This window comes from Triplophysa dalaica, chromosome 12 (assembly GCF_015846415.1).
Source record: "Triplophysa dalaica isolate WHDGS20190420 chromosome 12, ASM1584641v1, whole genome shotgun sequence".
NCBI lineage: Eukaryota > Metazoa > Chordata > Actinopteri > Cypriniformes > Nemacheilidae > Triplophysa > Triplophysa dalaica.
The window spans coordinates 19,286,542-19,304,084 of NC_079553.1; the positions used below are offsets into that span (position 1 = coordinate 19,286,542).

A 17,543-nucleotide genomic window follows, 5' to 3' on the forward strand; every position below is an offset into this window, starting at 1 on the left:
GGAGTGACAAAATTAGTCATTTTTATACAAAACCACATTCTGTGGCAAGAATCCTAAAGAGAAAGAAACCTTCTGTACTTTGGTGGTAGAACTTCAGGACATTATTGAATATCCTGCTCAAAGTGACAATTCACTCCTAAACCTATTTTTAACTTACAATATGAAATCAAATTTGACCCAAATTTGAATTTAATAAGATTCCTAATTCAAACTGTATGCGGGCCGGCTTATTGTGCATGATTCACCAATGCAAGGTGTTCTAAAAACTTTTTAATAAAACAAATTCAAAACTTAGTTCACACAAAAATGAAATAAACAAATTAAGATATTTTAATGAAAGTCTGTAACTAAGCCGTTTTGGGTCACCACGGACTCCCATAGCAGTCTTTTGTCCGATTATGGGAGACAATGGTGACCCAAAACTTTCATTCAAATATCTTTATTTGTGTTATTTGTGCAAAACAAAGAAATTTATACAGGTCTGTCACAATAGAGGGTCAGCAAATTAGGAAAAATAAAATTTGGGGGGCGAACTATTCCTTTAAAAAATTAAGTTATGCTTTCCTGTCTGGGGCAATATTGACCACCATAGAAGGAAATGAATTTACTACCGACAGTTTGGTTTCTCACATTCTTCAAAATATCATCTTTTAAATTCAACAGAACAAAGAGTTGTATACAGGCTTGGTAGAACTTCATAGTAAGTAAATAATAACAGAATTTTAAGTTCCAGGTCTACTATCCCTTTAAATGGATTAAACATTATTAAAGCTTTAAATATCAAGAATAGAAAAGAATATATGAGACACAACTGCAAAACAATCAGAGACAAATATCCATGACTGCAACAAGTTGTTGCATCAATAAACAAAACCCTCATACAGTCCTAGTTTAATTGTTTACCAGAACCACAGAGACACACCTAGCCAGCCATGAAAGTAAAATAAAACTGGATCTCTAAACTCCAACAATAACTACACTTTAAAGTGTTCCTCATCCACATGGGTGGGTATCACCCTGTAGCTACGGTAAATGCAGCTGGTTTCCAGGAGCAAGTTGTGCAAGGCCATGGTGATGTCATGCAAACACACCTGGCCACCTCACCTGAGAACTAACAGCAAACAATTCACAGAAGACCGAATCAACGCAGCACCTGGTGGCCGTCATACAGACGTCACAGCAGACGGGATGAACTGAGGTGAACTCAAGGTGTGAAACATGCAAAATGCTCTTTGATAAAAGTAGACATTTAAAGTGCTGACAAAAACCCAGTTCAAGTCTACGGCACCAAACCCTCTCTTAACCAGCTGGTAAAAAACCCTGGAAAACTGCTCGTCCACGCAGCCTCTCCTGTAACATCATACGCGTTCTCCATGACTGGCTTATGTTTCTCTGACAGACACTGTTGGGCACAAAAGAGGCTGCTTTTGACAGCCTGTTTTGTTTAAACCTTGAGCTTTAAAGACGTACAGTACAGTACATGCAAGCCAAGAATCCATTTCCAAGCCAGTAAGTTTAATTGAACCCGGGATGCACTTAGCAAATATTTCCGCAACAAGAATGTTCCTATTCGTACCTTGAGCACTCTCTTCCTCTTGAACATCTCTGTCTTTTATACAGATGATCTTATGAGGTCAACGAGTTGAGAACCGGCTGCAACTGTGTCCAACCATAGCTGTCATCACTTCTCAAGGTCATCTTTTCATCGAGCCCGGCGGATCAGACTAGAGTCGGATCCCTAAACATCTTCAGCTTCCGTGCTAGAGCCCTCCAAGCACACGTGTGAAACAGTGGGCTTTCCTTGAAATTTCCCATGAGCGCAAACCGGTTCTTCACTCGCATACCAGTCTAACTCTTCTTTCTTCCGTACAGTCTCAGACACGCAACGCTCACGTTCCGAGGTACCTGTTGAATATTTGATGTGCTGATCAGAACGCTGGGTTAAGGCCAGACTCCTTCAGCTGTTCATAGGAGGGGAGGGGGGCTGCTCGTATGACGAAGCTCTTCAGCTGTTCTCTCCTCAGCTTTTTGGGCATTTTGGGATTGATCTGCCATTTGTAATCTAGGGTGGCCAAGTGTTCCGGTTTACACTTGTATGTGGTTTCACTTGTGAACTCATATACTCAAATAATAAAACAACTAAATGAAAGTAAGTTAAGATAAAATAAATGAATTGTTCAAATCTAAAACAATTGTTCAACATACGTAAAGCTAAGTACATAAAGTTACATGACATTTTGTGTTTCAAATAGAAAAGGCTAAAGAGATGCAAAAGTAATGAAGCTCAAAATAATACATTATTTTACAAAAATATAATATAATTTTACAGTACTTTTTTAAAGTATATTACAATAAAATTAAATAATTCTTTATGTTAAAAAATATTGTAATATTATAATGTTACCCCAAAAAACTAAAATATTACAATAAAATAAAACTCAAACATTCCATTTATTAATATATTATATAACCTATTTTTATTTGAAGCGGACATTTAAAAAAATCTGCTGACCCCGTTCATTATCTCTTCATTCAAAACAAACACTATATTTTCCAACGAAGATAAAATCCAACCTAAGGTTCGATGTTTATTCTTTTCAAAGTAAACATCAGGATTTTGCATCCTGTCCAACATGTCGCAGTCCACACATCCAACAACTTGCTGAACAGAACTCAAGCTGTATGTGATGACTCACGAAAATTGTATCCATATTCACAAAGAAAGCTAGTCAGGTCGGAAAAAGCATAAAACAAAAAGACCAAATATGCAAAGCGACTACAACACAAAAACATGCACACAAAAAAATATATATAAAACATGAACACAAAGACACTGCATGCACAGAGACAAAGCTACAGGCAGGGATGGGTTCAATTCCTGATATTCAACAAATACATAAGTATCAGAGGATTTTGTTTATAATAGTCAATTCAAGGATTTCAGAACTGATCCCATCCCCTGCATGAGGTGAGTTTGCTGCACATCGTCACTTACCAGTCACGTCTGCCAGGCTCATGGCTCTCACAAACATGGCACATTTCCGAACCCACTGGGGTCCCGACACTTGACACAGAAAAGGAAAATAAGTGCTGTTTAATGTCAGCTTGAATCTGGGCTACAATCTCATGAAAAGAAAAGACTAAACGCGTATGAGGATTATGAAGATGCATAACTGAGATGGAAACACAAGAGGGTTTGTGAAAACTAAAATGGAGAGATGAAAGTTGTAACCTTTCTCTTTATAGTTCAATGTTTGAAACTCAATTATGACATCATGATGATAGAATTTGTTTGTTGAGAGAGAAACAATATAAATGTGCACTAAATATTTTAAGCATGTTGTATATCAAAATCCTATAAATTCTGTGATTGCCGCTGACACGATGTGAAGGTCTGTTTGTTTAAAGAGGTCAATCTTACTGCAGACAGCAGTAAACATACAGAGAAAACTGTGTGAAGAATCTATGAGATCTCCAGGCTGGAATTCTCCGGTATGAAGAGTATTCGGCAACCATAACAACATGTTGATGTAGGAATGGTGTTTGTTTTTATAGGGGCGATCTTTGTCTTGTGCGAGTTGTGGAAAAAAGTTCAGCCATCAAGCAAAGATTTTAAGCCAAATCATACTTCACTCAAGTACACAAATGTAGGTGCAGACGTTTTGTCGTTGCATACTGCAACACTGACAATGCAATGTTGCATTTAATCAAACTTGTGTATCTTAAAGCATTCACACTTGTGTGAAGTATTGGTCATTACAGTAATACCATGGTATTCAATCATTCAGAACCATGCGATACACCAAAATACCATGGTTTTACCATGGCTGTATGATGGTTGTGCATAGCAAAGGCTGTGAGTTGCCATAGCAACGTTCCTAGCGGTTGTCTCGACTACAATTTTCCGAGGTCATTTGAACATCCCGAACTGCTGATACGGAGAAGAGCGAGAGGATTAATACAGAAGTCCTGCTGTCAAAGTCTCTAACATCATGTGGGCAGCGTCTCTATAGTAACAGCCAGCCTTTGACCATGAAGAAAAGCAAAACGTGTGTGCGTGAAGGATGAAACCACGTGGAAGCTAAATAAAGAGACATGATAGATGTAGAGAGAAACATATTCAACTGAACATCAGTAGGTTGTGCTTGCGTAAGCATCACACAGGGTCTGTGGGAGTTTGTGTGGTTGTCGTATTAATGGCCACCCTACATACACACAAGCATCCAGTAAAAGCACACGCAGTGAAGTCTGCCTGTAGGTGCACTGAACAAAATGGGTCACACACAGGCGCTATATTCATCACATCCTATCTTGCTCTCTTTGGGCTTTCTGAGAGTAGCTTCACACACACGAACACACAATGCAATCTGACCTTACAAACAGACATCTTATGATATATATTATCTGATGTTACATTGTCTGATGTTATGGTTTCTTGATTTTCTATTTATTGCTTAAATATAGAACTTACTATAACAATATATAACTTTTTTTGTAATTATGTTCAATGTTCAATTAAGCTTTAAAATACAGAACAAGTACATAAATAATAAAAATAAAATCCATATTAAGGACAAGAATTTTTTACATTTTAATAAAAATAATAATAATCTTTATTAATTAATGTTCATAATAAAAACGTTGAATTTTCTTGTCATTTTCACTGTAAAGATGATGCATTTATGCATATTAACGCCCCATATGTATTCTTCTCGACATGCTTAATATTAAATGCATTAAATTCCCATGAATAAATAATATTAGATTTTATTCACCATCATGCTGTTCATAAACTTGTATATGCCACTTTCTTTTGTGGAACACAAAATGTGTCAGTGGTTTTGTGTCCATACAATGAAAGTCCAGTGGGGGCATTGTTATTTGGTTACCTAAAATGTTCTTCTGTTGTGATCTGCAGAAGAAAGAAAGTGTTCTCGCAGGCTTGGAATGATGTGAAGGTGCATACATTTTGAATGAATTTTCATTTTTTGTTTAACTATCTTTTTAAAGGACAGACGTGAAGAAAACGCGGAAAGTGTTTAGAGTCTGACAGTGGTTACAGTAGTAAGGACACAAAAACACAACCCTGCGATATCATCGACTGGAACTGGCCATTAAGTTTATTGTTTCTGTTTCACTGTTGCTCACAGCGGGTGTCTCTGGTCTGACCTCAAAACACGATAATGGACGAGCAACCATAAGGTCAGTCAAGCAAAAGAGGCTATTGTCAATCGTCTTGGAGAGTCACCTCCCCAAAACCCCACCTCTAAATCTCCAAGACTAAGCAGCTTTTTTCCAAGCTCATAGGACAGAAAACCTGCTGACCATTAGAAGGCAAGATAAGAGTGGAAGTTAAAGGATGGCGTACCAGAGTGGGCCCAGATATTCTTGCTTACAAAAAGTACTGTGGTGGTACCACAGAACAGTAATGGTATCAGATATTTATGCCATTGTAAAAAATCAAATGATCAGACATGCTGTATGTAGCTCATGAAACTACAAGGTACTTTTAAGAAGTTAAAGGGGAACTCCAGAACCAAAAATGAAAATTCTGCCATCAATGACTCCTCAAATAGTTTAACATCCCTAGGACCTTTGTTTTTACCCAGAATGCAAATGAAGGGCGCTTTGTAAGCTTTCTGACTCCTCTATAGATTGCATCGGGAACAAACACACAAGCCACATTACACTGCATCTGGTGACGGCATCGCTCGACTCATGCATTTTCTGAATGCACAGGCTCTATGTCAGAACGCGCATGCGTCAAGCAATGCTGAAACCGGATGCACTGACGTCAAAATCAGGAAGTTTTTGAATATAATCGTTAGTTTTGTTTGTTTGCGCACAAAAGAATCCTCATCACCAACGGAGTAGCATGGACAATTTCCGATGACTTTACGCACTTTCAGCGCTTTGAAGATTGGTTGCATTGCAATCTAAGCAGGAGTCATAAAGCTTCCATAACTACCTTTATTTGCGTTTTTGGGAAAAATGGAGGTCCTACTGATGATAAACTACTAGAGTATTTCATTTTCATTTTGGTGCCGGAGTTACCCTTTAACAGGCTTTTAACCACTGTGAAACAGGATATAGGTTGTTTCACACAAAGAAGGATCACCTGATGCAAAGCAAAACTCAATTTAATACGTTTTCCATAACAATAAAATGCCATCAGTTTACACACTGTTCATGTTAAGCTCGAGTAGAAAGTGAAAGACCAGAGTTAAACCAATTTTTTTTTAAATACTGCGTACATTGAAGATGTGAAAAACTACGGCCGTCACCTAAGTGTCCCTGAAATATGCATTATTTTATCCATTCCGTTCATGAAGAGACCTCGCCACCAGTTGAGAGCCACTGCACTAAAGGGCTCTGAAGTTCACACAGACCTTTCTTGTTTTTTAGTCTTGAACGGCTGTAAGTTTCCTCTCCCACGTCACCTCATGCGGTCCTGTAAATTTCTGTTTTGTTCCACTCTCCCTCACGGCCCTTCGACCTCCACCCAGAACAAAGCTGCCTTGGCCTTCCCATTCACCCACGGCATCTAAAGGACCCTGGAACCCCCTACTTCTTCCTCAAGATCCCACCCAACCCCCAGCGCTCGAAAGACCTCATTCATAGAGCTACCACTATCCATGTCCATCCCCACGGTAAATGCAGAATGCTCACCCGGCAAAGCAATTGCTTCCAAACCTCCATCTAGACTCCCTTAGGACGCTAGCATGGGGCAGAATGTGTCTGGGACGCCAGGGGACAACTGCGGACTAGGAATGAGCAAGGTCAAATGAATCGCAGACATTCCTGGAGCGGAACTTAGAAACTCTGCTCTCACAGTCCACTGTGGTGATGTCCCCCCTCCTCACGCTGGACAAATGTTCTGTCCTGCTTTCTATGGAGAGGCAGGAAGGCTGAGGGCCGCTGCTGGCATACTAAATACTTTCTCGGCCTCCCAGCTGGGGCCACGTGAGAGACGACGGAAGAAAAGAAGACAAACTGATGAGGAAATGATGGAGAGAGGTTACAGAGGAAGAGTTCGCTGCGGTTGCACAAAGCGTTTGTCTGTTTGCGTGAGAGAGTTTGTGCATACTCGACAGGGTCTATAAAAGACTGAAAACCACAGAAAGATTGCATTTGCACAAGGGATGTACATATTCTGTAATATTATTAATCGGTTGTCATTAATATGATCGAACAACTAATCTAATCATCTTTAATACAACAAAACACATTTAGATAGGTTCAAATTATCAAGTCCACATGGAAAACTCTCTTATGGTTCTCCATGGAAAGATAAATGTCTGCCCCCGGATAACATACTGGCGTCAAACTCTTTCAAACTCAAACCGTTTATTGATAAACTTTTCATGTATTTTATGCAGGCTATAATATATAAGTTACCATGTTAGCTCACACACAGTGGCTCATACTGGTGGTGGTGATGGGGGGGTGGGCACAGACCATTTGTTTTGGCATATAGGCTCCTCTGGGCACGGGTTCAAAGCAACTGCTTATGGGACCTGCGACTGCTTTACTTCATTCTTTCAAAATAAACCACGGACAAATGAAGTGCAGAGAGGAATGTGAAACTCCTCCACACAGAACACAGGAACAGAAACGAGCTGCGCTATGACGTGATGGGAAACGCGTTGCCTTGGCAATCGGAGAGATTCGAACTGAAACTTAGGAGCGTAAAGTATGTGACTGTGAGAAGACCAAAAAAGCTCCCCGTTTCCTGTGTATGTCAAACGCTCAGACCTCAAGTGCATTATGAATCATTATTTGATGACTATAGTTAAACCACAGCATAAAGCCACCAACATGTCACCACATAGAAGAGAGTCTACGTGAGCAGCAAGTGAACAAGGGTACACGACCAGGGCAATATCTAGTTCACATTTATTTAGTGGTCCTAATCATGCCATGGCCTTATAACACGCTTTAGTCATGACTATGGCACAGTTTTGCATGCCTTTTTGATTTATAGAACAAAATGACAAATGTGTACTAATTGTTACTTGAAATTGTTCAGTTTTTTGCTAAAACCACAGACAAGTGAATAAAGCGCTGCTATGCACCATACAAAACAATCTGCGCTGTTATAAAATGTTACATGGTGAAGGCAGCCGTATTTTGTCATAAATACAGCTTGACTTCCACAAATCAGCATGCAGAACACCAAATCGTCCAATTAAAAAAAATCTTTACTTGTTTTCTAGCTTGAAAATATTCAACACAAAACTCTCTTACCAGCCCTGAGCCCCCATTATCATCACCACTGATCTTTAACATGTTAATCTCTAAAATAACCAGTCACATTCAGCAGCGAAGTGGAAGGTGTTTTTTCATAATGACATACACACACAGCGATTGAATAAACATGAGAAATTTCTATGAGAAAAAAGGGCTGGCAGAGGAGGACGACTTGAGTGGCGAACTGTGACTCTTCTGTTATTTGCCTCAGGGGCATCGTTGTCAAGGGCATCAGAGTCGGGGGCATCAGAACTCGAATCTAAGTCTGGGAATGAGGTCATTGTCACAGCTGCTCAAGAACAGGTCATAAAAAGGAGCAACATAACGATTTTACATTATATGTTAGCCATTTATAGTCATGTAGCACAGAGGTTTTTCTAGGTGTGTTCATGCATTCCAGAAAATGCAAAAGATGTCCCACAGAACACGAGTATGTGAAAAACATCATCACAAACCCATCAATTCAAGCGCCAAATTTACTTTGTTCTTAAATTTTCTTTGGACCTAAATGTTTTTTTCAAAATCCATGTAAAACATACAAAATGACTATAAATTAATCAAAGATATTATTATAATCCCACTAAAATGACTGCCAGTCATATTTAGATTTAGAGATGTTCAATTTATGATTTATGGCAGTGATTTTAGTATCAAACTTTTTAGTCGTAAGGCCCCTTTTGTGTAGGGTTCATTACTTTGTGGGCGCCCAAATAAAGATTTATAATCTTAAACGTAGTTTATAATCCCCAACTACATTGAAGCGGTACTAAACTGCTGTGGAAAAGCAAACTGAGCCGAAGTGAAATGAGCTGTACCGAGCCATGTCAAAATAAACCTGACGGTACAATGCAGTGGAAAAGCGCCATTAGTATTTGAATTAATCCAAAAACATAATCAGTTTTACAATGCCTGAACATCAATTATTTTGGTTGTTGGGCTTATTTTTCGTATATGTGACTTTATAAAATTTGCGATAAATTTCTTCCAAAAATTACACAAAATCTATGCATTTTGGGGCCCCCAGTTTGAGAACCACTGATTTATGGGACTTCGAAACCAAGTTGTACGGCACCTTAAATAAACAGTTTTCCCCAGAACAAAAAATTCACTTGATGACCAATTCTGACCTTTTCTGTACAACACGAAAGTTCATGAGAAAGTTCTGCTCTTTTTCATACATTAAAAATATACAGCGATTAGGGGCTACTTAGCTCCAAAACAGTCAAAAAGTTACAAATTAAAAATATTTTCCATTCCACAGCAGAAAAAATAAGTATGTACTAGTTTGCACAAGCATGAGAGTGAGCAAATGAAAGTTATCATTTTAGGGGGAACTATCCCTTTAAGATTCCACACAACACATTGCCTCCCTCGCAATACTACCACATCATCAGCCACCACTTCAAAATCCATGAAGCACCACCTTCACATAAAACCTCACACATTCTTCTTTAAGAGATACGCCTGAGAAACACACAAACAAAACAAATGTATTAGACAGATGTCCGACCTTTTCACGAGGAGAAAAGAGGAGGGAGGGAAGTGTCTGAGAGACACACGACTCGAGCGGTAAACAGGAAACAGATGAGATACGGATGTAAATGAAGACTGGCAGGCATTATGCAGATCTACCCTTTCTCTCTCTCTTAGACGTCCAAGAGTTCTTTATGTAATTGCAGCAGCCCAAGTGCCAGTGAAAGATGGAGGCGCAGGTTGCGTAACGCGGCTCTTTCTGATGCAGGCAGCATGTTCTTTCGGGGGTTATGAACATGTGATGCTCTATTCAAGTCTTCGTGTGGGGTTCTTTATTTGTATGTTGATAGGCTTTCTAAAATTTGGTCCTTCCTTTATGGTCGCAAACACGGTCGTTTTTTAAGGCTTATTTTAAGAGTAAATATTACAATTTCCTTAAAATTACATTTCATGCAGTGCGTATGTTGCTGTGTGTGGCCAAAAGTAAACGAATAACAAAGTGATTGCCTATGGAAAAATCGAGTCGACCCTGCATCCCGTGAACGAGTCTTCTGTCGTTTTGATTTTAATTCCGGTTCGGATTTGCATCACTCCGTGTAATGCCCACCTAAGTTCCATTTGCAACACTGCAAATGGTAAACCAATCACACCAGATAAGACCATGTGACCAATCAGATCATAATAGGCTGACAGAAAGAAGGGGATTAGACAGATAAATCGCCAAACGAATCATTTGAGAGTCCGTCGAGAAGTAAGGTAATCATAACTGCCTATTATTAGAAAATGAAAGTGTTTCTACACAGTGTACGTAAACTTGTTGGACACTCCATAAACCAAAGTAGGACCTTAAATATCACAAATGATTTACTCTTTTAAGGATAAGGAACACATGTCTATCAGTTTCAAAAACATCTATCAATGAGCTAAAAGGAGCAGTTCTTCAGAAGAATCTACAAAGATGCTCTTCGGAAACATTAGGTCTTATTTATTTTCTTAGCGTGATCAGCTATTCAAGTAAATAATTCCTGGGCAATGCCCAAAAGCACTGTAAGCCTACGTTGATCGTAGCTCCATTGGTGACAACAGTTCTAAAATCAGCTTATGGTTACAATGCTTTTGGGAAACGCAGCCCTGGTCTTTAAGATAGCAAGCTGAACATATGGGCTGTGCAAAGCTCTTCATTTAACATCTAGAAGAAACTCAAGATCTCATTAGCGTCAAACTCTATTGATTTTAACAGCACTCTCTGACGAACGTTTGCAACGGAAAATCAAATCAAGGCTGTCAAAAGACCGGAAAACAGAAGCTTTCTGACTTCAAATCTCTGTCGTAAATCTCTTAGACACAAGCTTCAAGGGACAGACTGCCAAGTTCCTGCACACCCAGACTGTCGGACCGGGATGCTGTGGCTGTAATTAAACACCTTGCTGAACTACAATGATGCACTTCACCCACATTAAACCTGCCAGGGATCAGATGCAATACGTACCTTATTTTAAGAACCATGACTATGCTATAAAACGAATGTGGGAACTCCTCTAGGATTCTGGCCTTAGTTATTTCAAGACTGGATGCTTAAGGCTGGATAAGTTCGACAGCTATATATCAAGTATAAACCTTCAATTTCCCATTATTGTAACTCTGTGTGATGGTTATCTAAAAGGAAATGAAGCAACATGTCTATTTCAACGGCTAACTACTCTTAGTCAATGTTGACTCAGCACCTACACAAACCTGTGCCCTTCTAAGATACCAAGCTGAAACAAACCAAGATGTTTGTTAATATGTTTGTCTTCAGCAGATCCGGCAGATCCACTTATTTTACAAACCAGAGAGTAAACAGTAACCAGTTCTGTCTGGTCAGGTATAACAAAAAATAATTAGACGAAAACTCAAGAAAGCTACACACTCCGAAGAATCAAGGTGCTAAGAATAAGGGGTCTAAAGGTCGTCCTTAACTTTTTATTAGGTACCTTTATTTTTAAGAGTGTAGTAAGCCAAATGCAGCGTCTAGCTTACATCTTTCCTCTCGGAACACTAAAAAGAGGACAAGGAGTTTCAGGGGATGTTGTCTTTGTTTGATCAGGATGAGGGTCGCTCTCCTTGAGGCAACCAAAACAACGGATGCCTGTCAACTTAAATTGTTATAAATGACAATAGATGATAACTATTTAAAACGAAATCACACTCAATAAATGAGCTATACTCCCAATGGAATAATGCTGTTTGTGGGAAGGGTATCTGCTGACAGGGAGGGGCTCAAACTCCCCTCAAAAACACTGAACCACCAGACAGAATCAAAATAAGGGACAATAGCAGTTTGTCATGCAGTGCGTTGGTGATGCTGATGTGATGCTGTAACTAAGGCAACAACACCACACAAAAGTAACTCCGTTGGTGGGAGGATAGTGGGGCCAGTTGAAATGATTGAGATGGCAGAATTGTAGTAACATGCTCTTAAGAGTTTATTCAGAAATATAACTCACCACCATGCCTATCTCCAGCTTCGGCGTGAGTGACCTGCGGAGCTCCGTGTTTGGATCAGCTCGCGTTTCCAAAGTTCCGTCCCACATCAACACTCTTCCTTACATCCTTGTTTGATTTGCAATCAATCATACGTTCGCGATCCGGATCGTGAAAAAGCGCCACTCGAGTCCAAAAATTCAGAGAGCCGTCAGACCAGAGACCCCCCAAAAGAGCGAAACTAGGAGGCGGAGGGGAAAAGGGAGGAGGAAGATAGATCCTGCACTTCTCGAAACAACTCCAACAATCCCGCATCGATACAAACGGACATCCGGTAAACACCTCAGGCATGAGACTCAAATAAAGCCGTCTGTGAGCAATCAGACTCCCCGTAACAGCCACGGGGTCCGCGCGTGCCCGTACCGTACGCTCTCCCGTCCATCTCTTGGCGTACTGCTGTGAGAATTGTCGGGTCTCTTCGACGCTTCCAAAACAACTTATGGGGTCGCCCGAGGTTGGCCTAACCGCTATCGAAGACGCTTTTTACGACATATATCGATACACTTTTAACATTGAGGGCGCTGTTATGTGTATTGAGTCTCGATGGATGTTATATACTTTCTGTTTGTCGTATACAATCCCACGCTCGAACATTTGTACCCCTATTTCTGAATGGAGTGTTCCACTGAGGTGCCCAGTCGGACAAAAGGAAGGCTCGCGCTGCTGATCACTGGGCGGAGGCGCGAGATCATCCTCCAATCGAATTTACAAACGAGGCAGAGAAATATGTCGGTCGGTGTCTATACACTTACCACAAACTTTAAATGAGCGTTTCTGGGGAATTATGAGGCTGGGACAAAAATTGAATGGCGGACTATTTTTTGGTCCATGATGTATATCATGGTAATACCATGTTTAATGTGGTAACGAATGTACACAGTACTGGCTTTTACATCTGTAGCATCCTACATGGATACGTACAAATTTAGATTAAATCTGAATTTCTGATATCTGTATTATCACAACAGCATCCTTAAAGAACCCCATAATATTCTCAAATACCAACACAACATGAATTAATGCGACATCAAATATAGGCTATATGACAATGAATTTACTTTATAAGAAAACAAAAGGAAGGCATGGAGATACAGCCGTGGATTATCAATACTGAAATAAAAAACATTAGAGGAAGAGCTTTCTTTACATAGATTAAGAATAAATCCAAGATCAACTCACGTGTCGACCTTCGTTGCATTTTACCCTGGTGTTGTGATGCGTGTCTCAGTTGTTCAGGCAGTGAAATACATTTCTGCTTTTTACACCAGCTTTAGGAAATGAGCCTTTCAGAAGGTCATGCAATTTAAAGTAGAATTTTGAAAAAAAAAACATTTGCTTTGAATCACTACTGGCACCAGTCTCAAAATGGGTTGCCTGTCATTTTTTATTACTTTACTTGAAGGAAGCGTCAAATTGAAGTATTATTCAAAGCAGATTTAATACTCTGGGACACCACCTAGTGGTTGTTTTCAACGGCACCATGTTATTGTGAAAGAAACACCAACAATACAGGTTACGTTTTAAACTACACAACTCGTCCGTTTATTAAAAATATCAGCATTTTTTTATTTCTATTACATAAAACATCAACTCAACAAAATCAAATGGTCTTCCTGAATATTGATGTCTGCTGTTTTTGAAATGAGTTTAACAAATGAGGAAGAAAACTAAAAAAACATTTTCAACATCCAAATCAGTTTCGTTACCATACCGTATACATCTGAAAATGCTTTTTTTGGAGAAGAGAAATAATATGCATGACTTTACAGCGTGCAGTGAGGGAGAGTTCAGTGCATAATATTAACATTACATGAATGTGTCTCTCAGGCCATACGGTTGATGTTGCAACAGTGTTATTATGCAGGTCTGTGACTAACTCCAAGTCTGTTATATTTTATCCAGGTTGGTTGCACAAATGAAGTCCACAGTTTTGTTGCAGATGGATTATCTCAGGCCCAACTTCTTTTTCTCCTTTTGTTTCTTACGTACAACCTCCAGGTTACGATCCTTCCATGAGCTCTTTCTCAGTTTGATAGGTCTGCTACCCACATATTTCCCTACAATTCAAAACAATACATTTGTTTAAAGACAGCAGGATTTTCTGTACTTTCTAAGAATATTGAGCGAGCATTACTGCATTGATCTAAATTCACGTTCATTTTGTCCGCGGGCTCACCGTTTATCTCTCTCATGGCACGCACGTAATCGTTGGGATCTTTAAAACTCACAAAGCCGTAACCCTTTGTTTTCCCTGTGCGTTTGTCTCGAATCACCTTCGCCTTCAGAAAGGACGGATAGCGACTGAATGCTCTTGCCAGGATATCATCGTTCACTTCATTTCCCAGATCACCACAAAATATCCGGAAATCATCTGGAAAATCGACCAAGAGAGATAACAGGAAATAAGACAATTAACATTAAAGGCTCGTTTTTTATGCAGGAAGACCGAGTTTTGTAGGGTGCCCACACACCTGATTCCCAGTCTAAAAGGCTGGTGTCTTCCCATGAGACGCCAGCCGCAACCCGGATGCATTTCTTCATCTTCTCCTGTTTAGTTTTCTTTTTTTCTTCCGTGCTGGTATCAGCAGTCTATAAAAGTAGGAATCATGCATTATTAAAACAATCTCTATACTGACCTTTGAAGTAAATTCTTTCAAAAAAAACTAATAACAACGACCAACCATCTGCTTTTCTCTGACTGATGGCAGATGGTGGGAATGTTTGTGAAGCTTATATTAATTCTGTTTGGTTATGCCTGTGGTATAGTGCTAAGCACTTCACTACTACAAGAAGGATCACCCTGAACAGATCTAAAACAAATTGTATTAAACCTCAGTGTATACTGGCTCAGGTTCCGGCTTGCTCAGCCCCATCATGCTGTCATCTGATGCCATCTCCTTCTTTGCTTCAAGGAGTCCAGCGGCCATCACTACAGCCTGTTGCTCTGCCACCAGAGCTGACAACTCCTCCTGACAGACAAAATATAAGATTTTCCAAAGATATTTAAGATGCTAAAAAAAGTTTTGACTATTTGGGATTTATTCATTACTATTTGGATTACGTGGATTTAGTTGGAAATAATGTGTCTGTTTATACTTTACCATGCGGGCTTGTTTTAGGCTTTTTAAATCTGCTCTCTTGGGAGTAGGAGGTGCGGTGTAAACCGTAGGAGCTGCCTGTATTACGCTAGGAGTCATTTTTGGAGGTGCATGAGCCATAGGCCGCGGTGGTCCTGGTGGTGCCATGGGGTTCATGCCTTCAACCTGTCGAAGACACAAACTTAAAAATCTCAGGTTTGCTACACTGACAATGTATCGTACAGTACAAAAAGAATCTTAATTTAGACTGCCGATTACGATTTAATAAATACTCACTGGTGGCATGGGTCCTATGGGCGGTCCGATTGGAGCCATGTGATGCTGAGGTGGTCCTGACATGGGCGGCGCCATCATCATGGGTGGAGGTGGTGGGGGTCTAGGTAGAGGAGGTGCTATCATGCCCTGAGGAGGCGGACCACGCATGACAGGCATTCTCTGACCCACTAAGAGAGAACGCATTCTTGGTCACTCAATAAGTTTAAATGTAATTCAGACTATCAAATGAGTCCTCATTTCCTCATGGTTAATATTTATACCACTTAATTAAGAGGCTATATTAAATACAATATGCATATTTTCCTTACAATGTGTATATTACTTTTTGGTCAATATCACAATATTCAAAAAAATGCCTCTTGGAAAATCACATTCCAGAAAAAATTATTAAACTGAAGTAAGTCTGAAATAAAATCTCTGTGACCTAAGACTGGAGATTTAATTTAATACCTGGTCTCTGCAGGACGTGTGGGACAAATGCGGGACGCATCATAGGAGGTGCATTCACTGGCGGCATGGCTACAGAAAAATGCAAAAAGCTGCAAATTAACAAATGCGCCTTTGTTTATTAAAAGTAAACTAAATGTACATTCAAATAGCTGTACCGGGGCCAACAAATGCAGTTGGTGGAGGACCAACATAAGTAGCAGCTCTGGCGTCCAAACTCTGCTGGACCTTATAAAAAAAATAAAACACAGATTAGTCTGTAATTGATACATCACCCTGCTGAAAAAAAAACTAAAGAACCCTACCCAAAACACAATAGAACATTAAATGGATTTAATGGTTATATTAGAAATTATAATGATGTCTACTGGTATGTGATGGATTCTATGCAACAATCTCTGAGTGTGTAGAGATTACCTCTCTGTAAGTGTTTGTACCAATGATGTGCCTAACAATGGCGACTGGCAGACCTTCAACCACCGTTGGGGCACCAGCAGAGACGGCCACAGGTCCTCCCAAGACCTCCTGCTCAAAGCTATAGGCGAACCAAGAACATCAGAACAGAGACAAAATCCCTTTACCATAACACTACAAATGTGCACAAAAATGAACGAGTGATATGTGAGGAACTCACAGCGCCATCTCCGCCTCCATTTCTTTCAAACGCTCTTCTCCAGATTTTAAAGCCATCTTGAGCTTCTCCTGCAAAACAAACAAACCAGTCATTAGGTTTGTCACACTCGCAATATAGCAACACTGTCAACAACAATGATATTAATGATGACAATGATTATTATATTTTTTGTGTCAGTATCTGGTCTCTCCAACATAGTAGGTGGTGGTTTTGCACCCGGTTAACAATTTAAGATATTATGTAACGGTTCTCTCTCTCTCTCTATCAAACAGAAAACTGAAAATAAACTAAATTTAAGATAAATTTAAGCTGAAACACGTTTAAAATAAATAAATACGTGCATAGTGTGTACTACGGATACAGTGGTCTTAACAAGACAATTGTGTAGTGAAAATCTGCTAACGTTACTGTGGAAACCCTGACATAAGACACTACTGAGTCCGGCAATAAACATTATATACAGCTAGATTTTGACACAGAGCCAATCTATTTAAATAAGAAAATAATGAAGTTAAATCTAATTTTAAACAACATACACAGAGACGTCAGGACGAACATCATTAATACGTAACGTTAACGTTATATCAGTAAATGATTCAATGTTTAGATGATGCCACATGATTCTGTTTAAACGAGTAAAACGAAATAGGACAAAATCTCAAAACTACGTTGCAGTATAAGACTGATAAAAAAAAAACACTTACAGTGATCGCTGTAGAAATAAAATATTTCAGACAACCATGCAGGAAAATAAAATACAACAAAACAGATCACATAAACCGGATCTTCATCATCTGCTTCCGTCGCGATAGTTTTTGTTGCGCTTGCCGTCCAACGCTTGT

General features: G+C 39.5%; 2 protein-coding genes across 7 annotated transcripts in view; both read right to left on the bottom strand.

The window, feature by feature from the left end:
• arhgap33 (Rho GTPase activating protein 33) overlaps nucleotides 1-13,630 on the bottom strand; it is a 40,179-nt gene extending 26,549 nt beyond the window's left edge. For 2 of the 6 annotated variants that reach the window (XM_056761692.1, XM_056761691.1), the window contains exons 1-2: nucleotides 13,426-13,630; nucleotides 2,996-3,064 (exon numbers count right to left, since the gene is read on the bottom strand). In XM_056761692.1, the coding sequence (XP_056617670.1) occupies nucleotides 2,996-3,064; nucleotides 13,426-13,444 (88 nt within the window). In that variant the 5' untranslated portion in view covers nucleotides 13,445-13,630. Of the gene's footprint in view, nucleotides 1-2,995; nucleotides 3,065-12,209; nucleotides 13,258-13,425 lie in introns of those variants that run through there. The other 4 variants (XM_056761694.1, XM_056761695.1, XM_056761696.1 and 1 more) reach the window with 4 other exon arrangements.
• A 129-nt stretch (nucleotides 13,631-13,759) lies between these two features.
• rbm42 (RNA binding motif protein 42) lies at nucleotides 13,760-17,525 on the bottom strand. The gene is made up of 11 exons (XM_056762726.1): nucleotides 17,406-17,525; nucleotides 16,702-16,769; nucleotides 16,485-16,602; nucleotides 16,226-16,295; nucleotides 16,071-16,139; nucleotides 15,621-15,787; nucleotides 15,348-15,509; nucleotides 15,078-15,215; nucleotides 14,718-14,835; nucleotides 14,423-14,617; nucleotides 13,760-14,303 (listed from the first exon to the last, which is right to left on the bottom strand). Exons 2-11 carry the CDS (start codon nucleotides 16,755-16,757, stop codon nucleotides 14,191-14,193), a joined length of 1,206 nt encoding a protein of 401 aa, XP_056618704.1. The 5' UTR covers nucleotides 16,758-16,769; nucleotides 17,406-17,525; the 3' UTR covers nucleotides 13,760-14,190.
• Between the last annotated feature and the right edge of the window lie 18 nt (nucleotides 17,526-17,543).

What these genes read in the sequence shown, in the direction of transcription:
- rbm42 (XM_056762726.1), bottom strand. Translation starts at nt 16,757, where the DNA reads ATGGCTTTAAAATCTGGAGAAGAGCGTTTGAAAGAAATGGAGGCGGAG. An exon ending in ATGGAGGCGGAGATGGCGCT is followed by an intron (nt 16,603 to 16,701) that starts GTGAGTTCCTCA and finishes GTTCGCCTATAG; the next exon opens with CTTTGAGCAGGAGGTCTTGG. An exon ending in CCATAGGACCCATGCCACCA is followed by an intron (nt 15,510 to 15,620) that starts GTGAGTATTTAT and finishes TGTCTTCGACAG; the next exon opens with GTTGAAGGCATGAACCCCAT.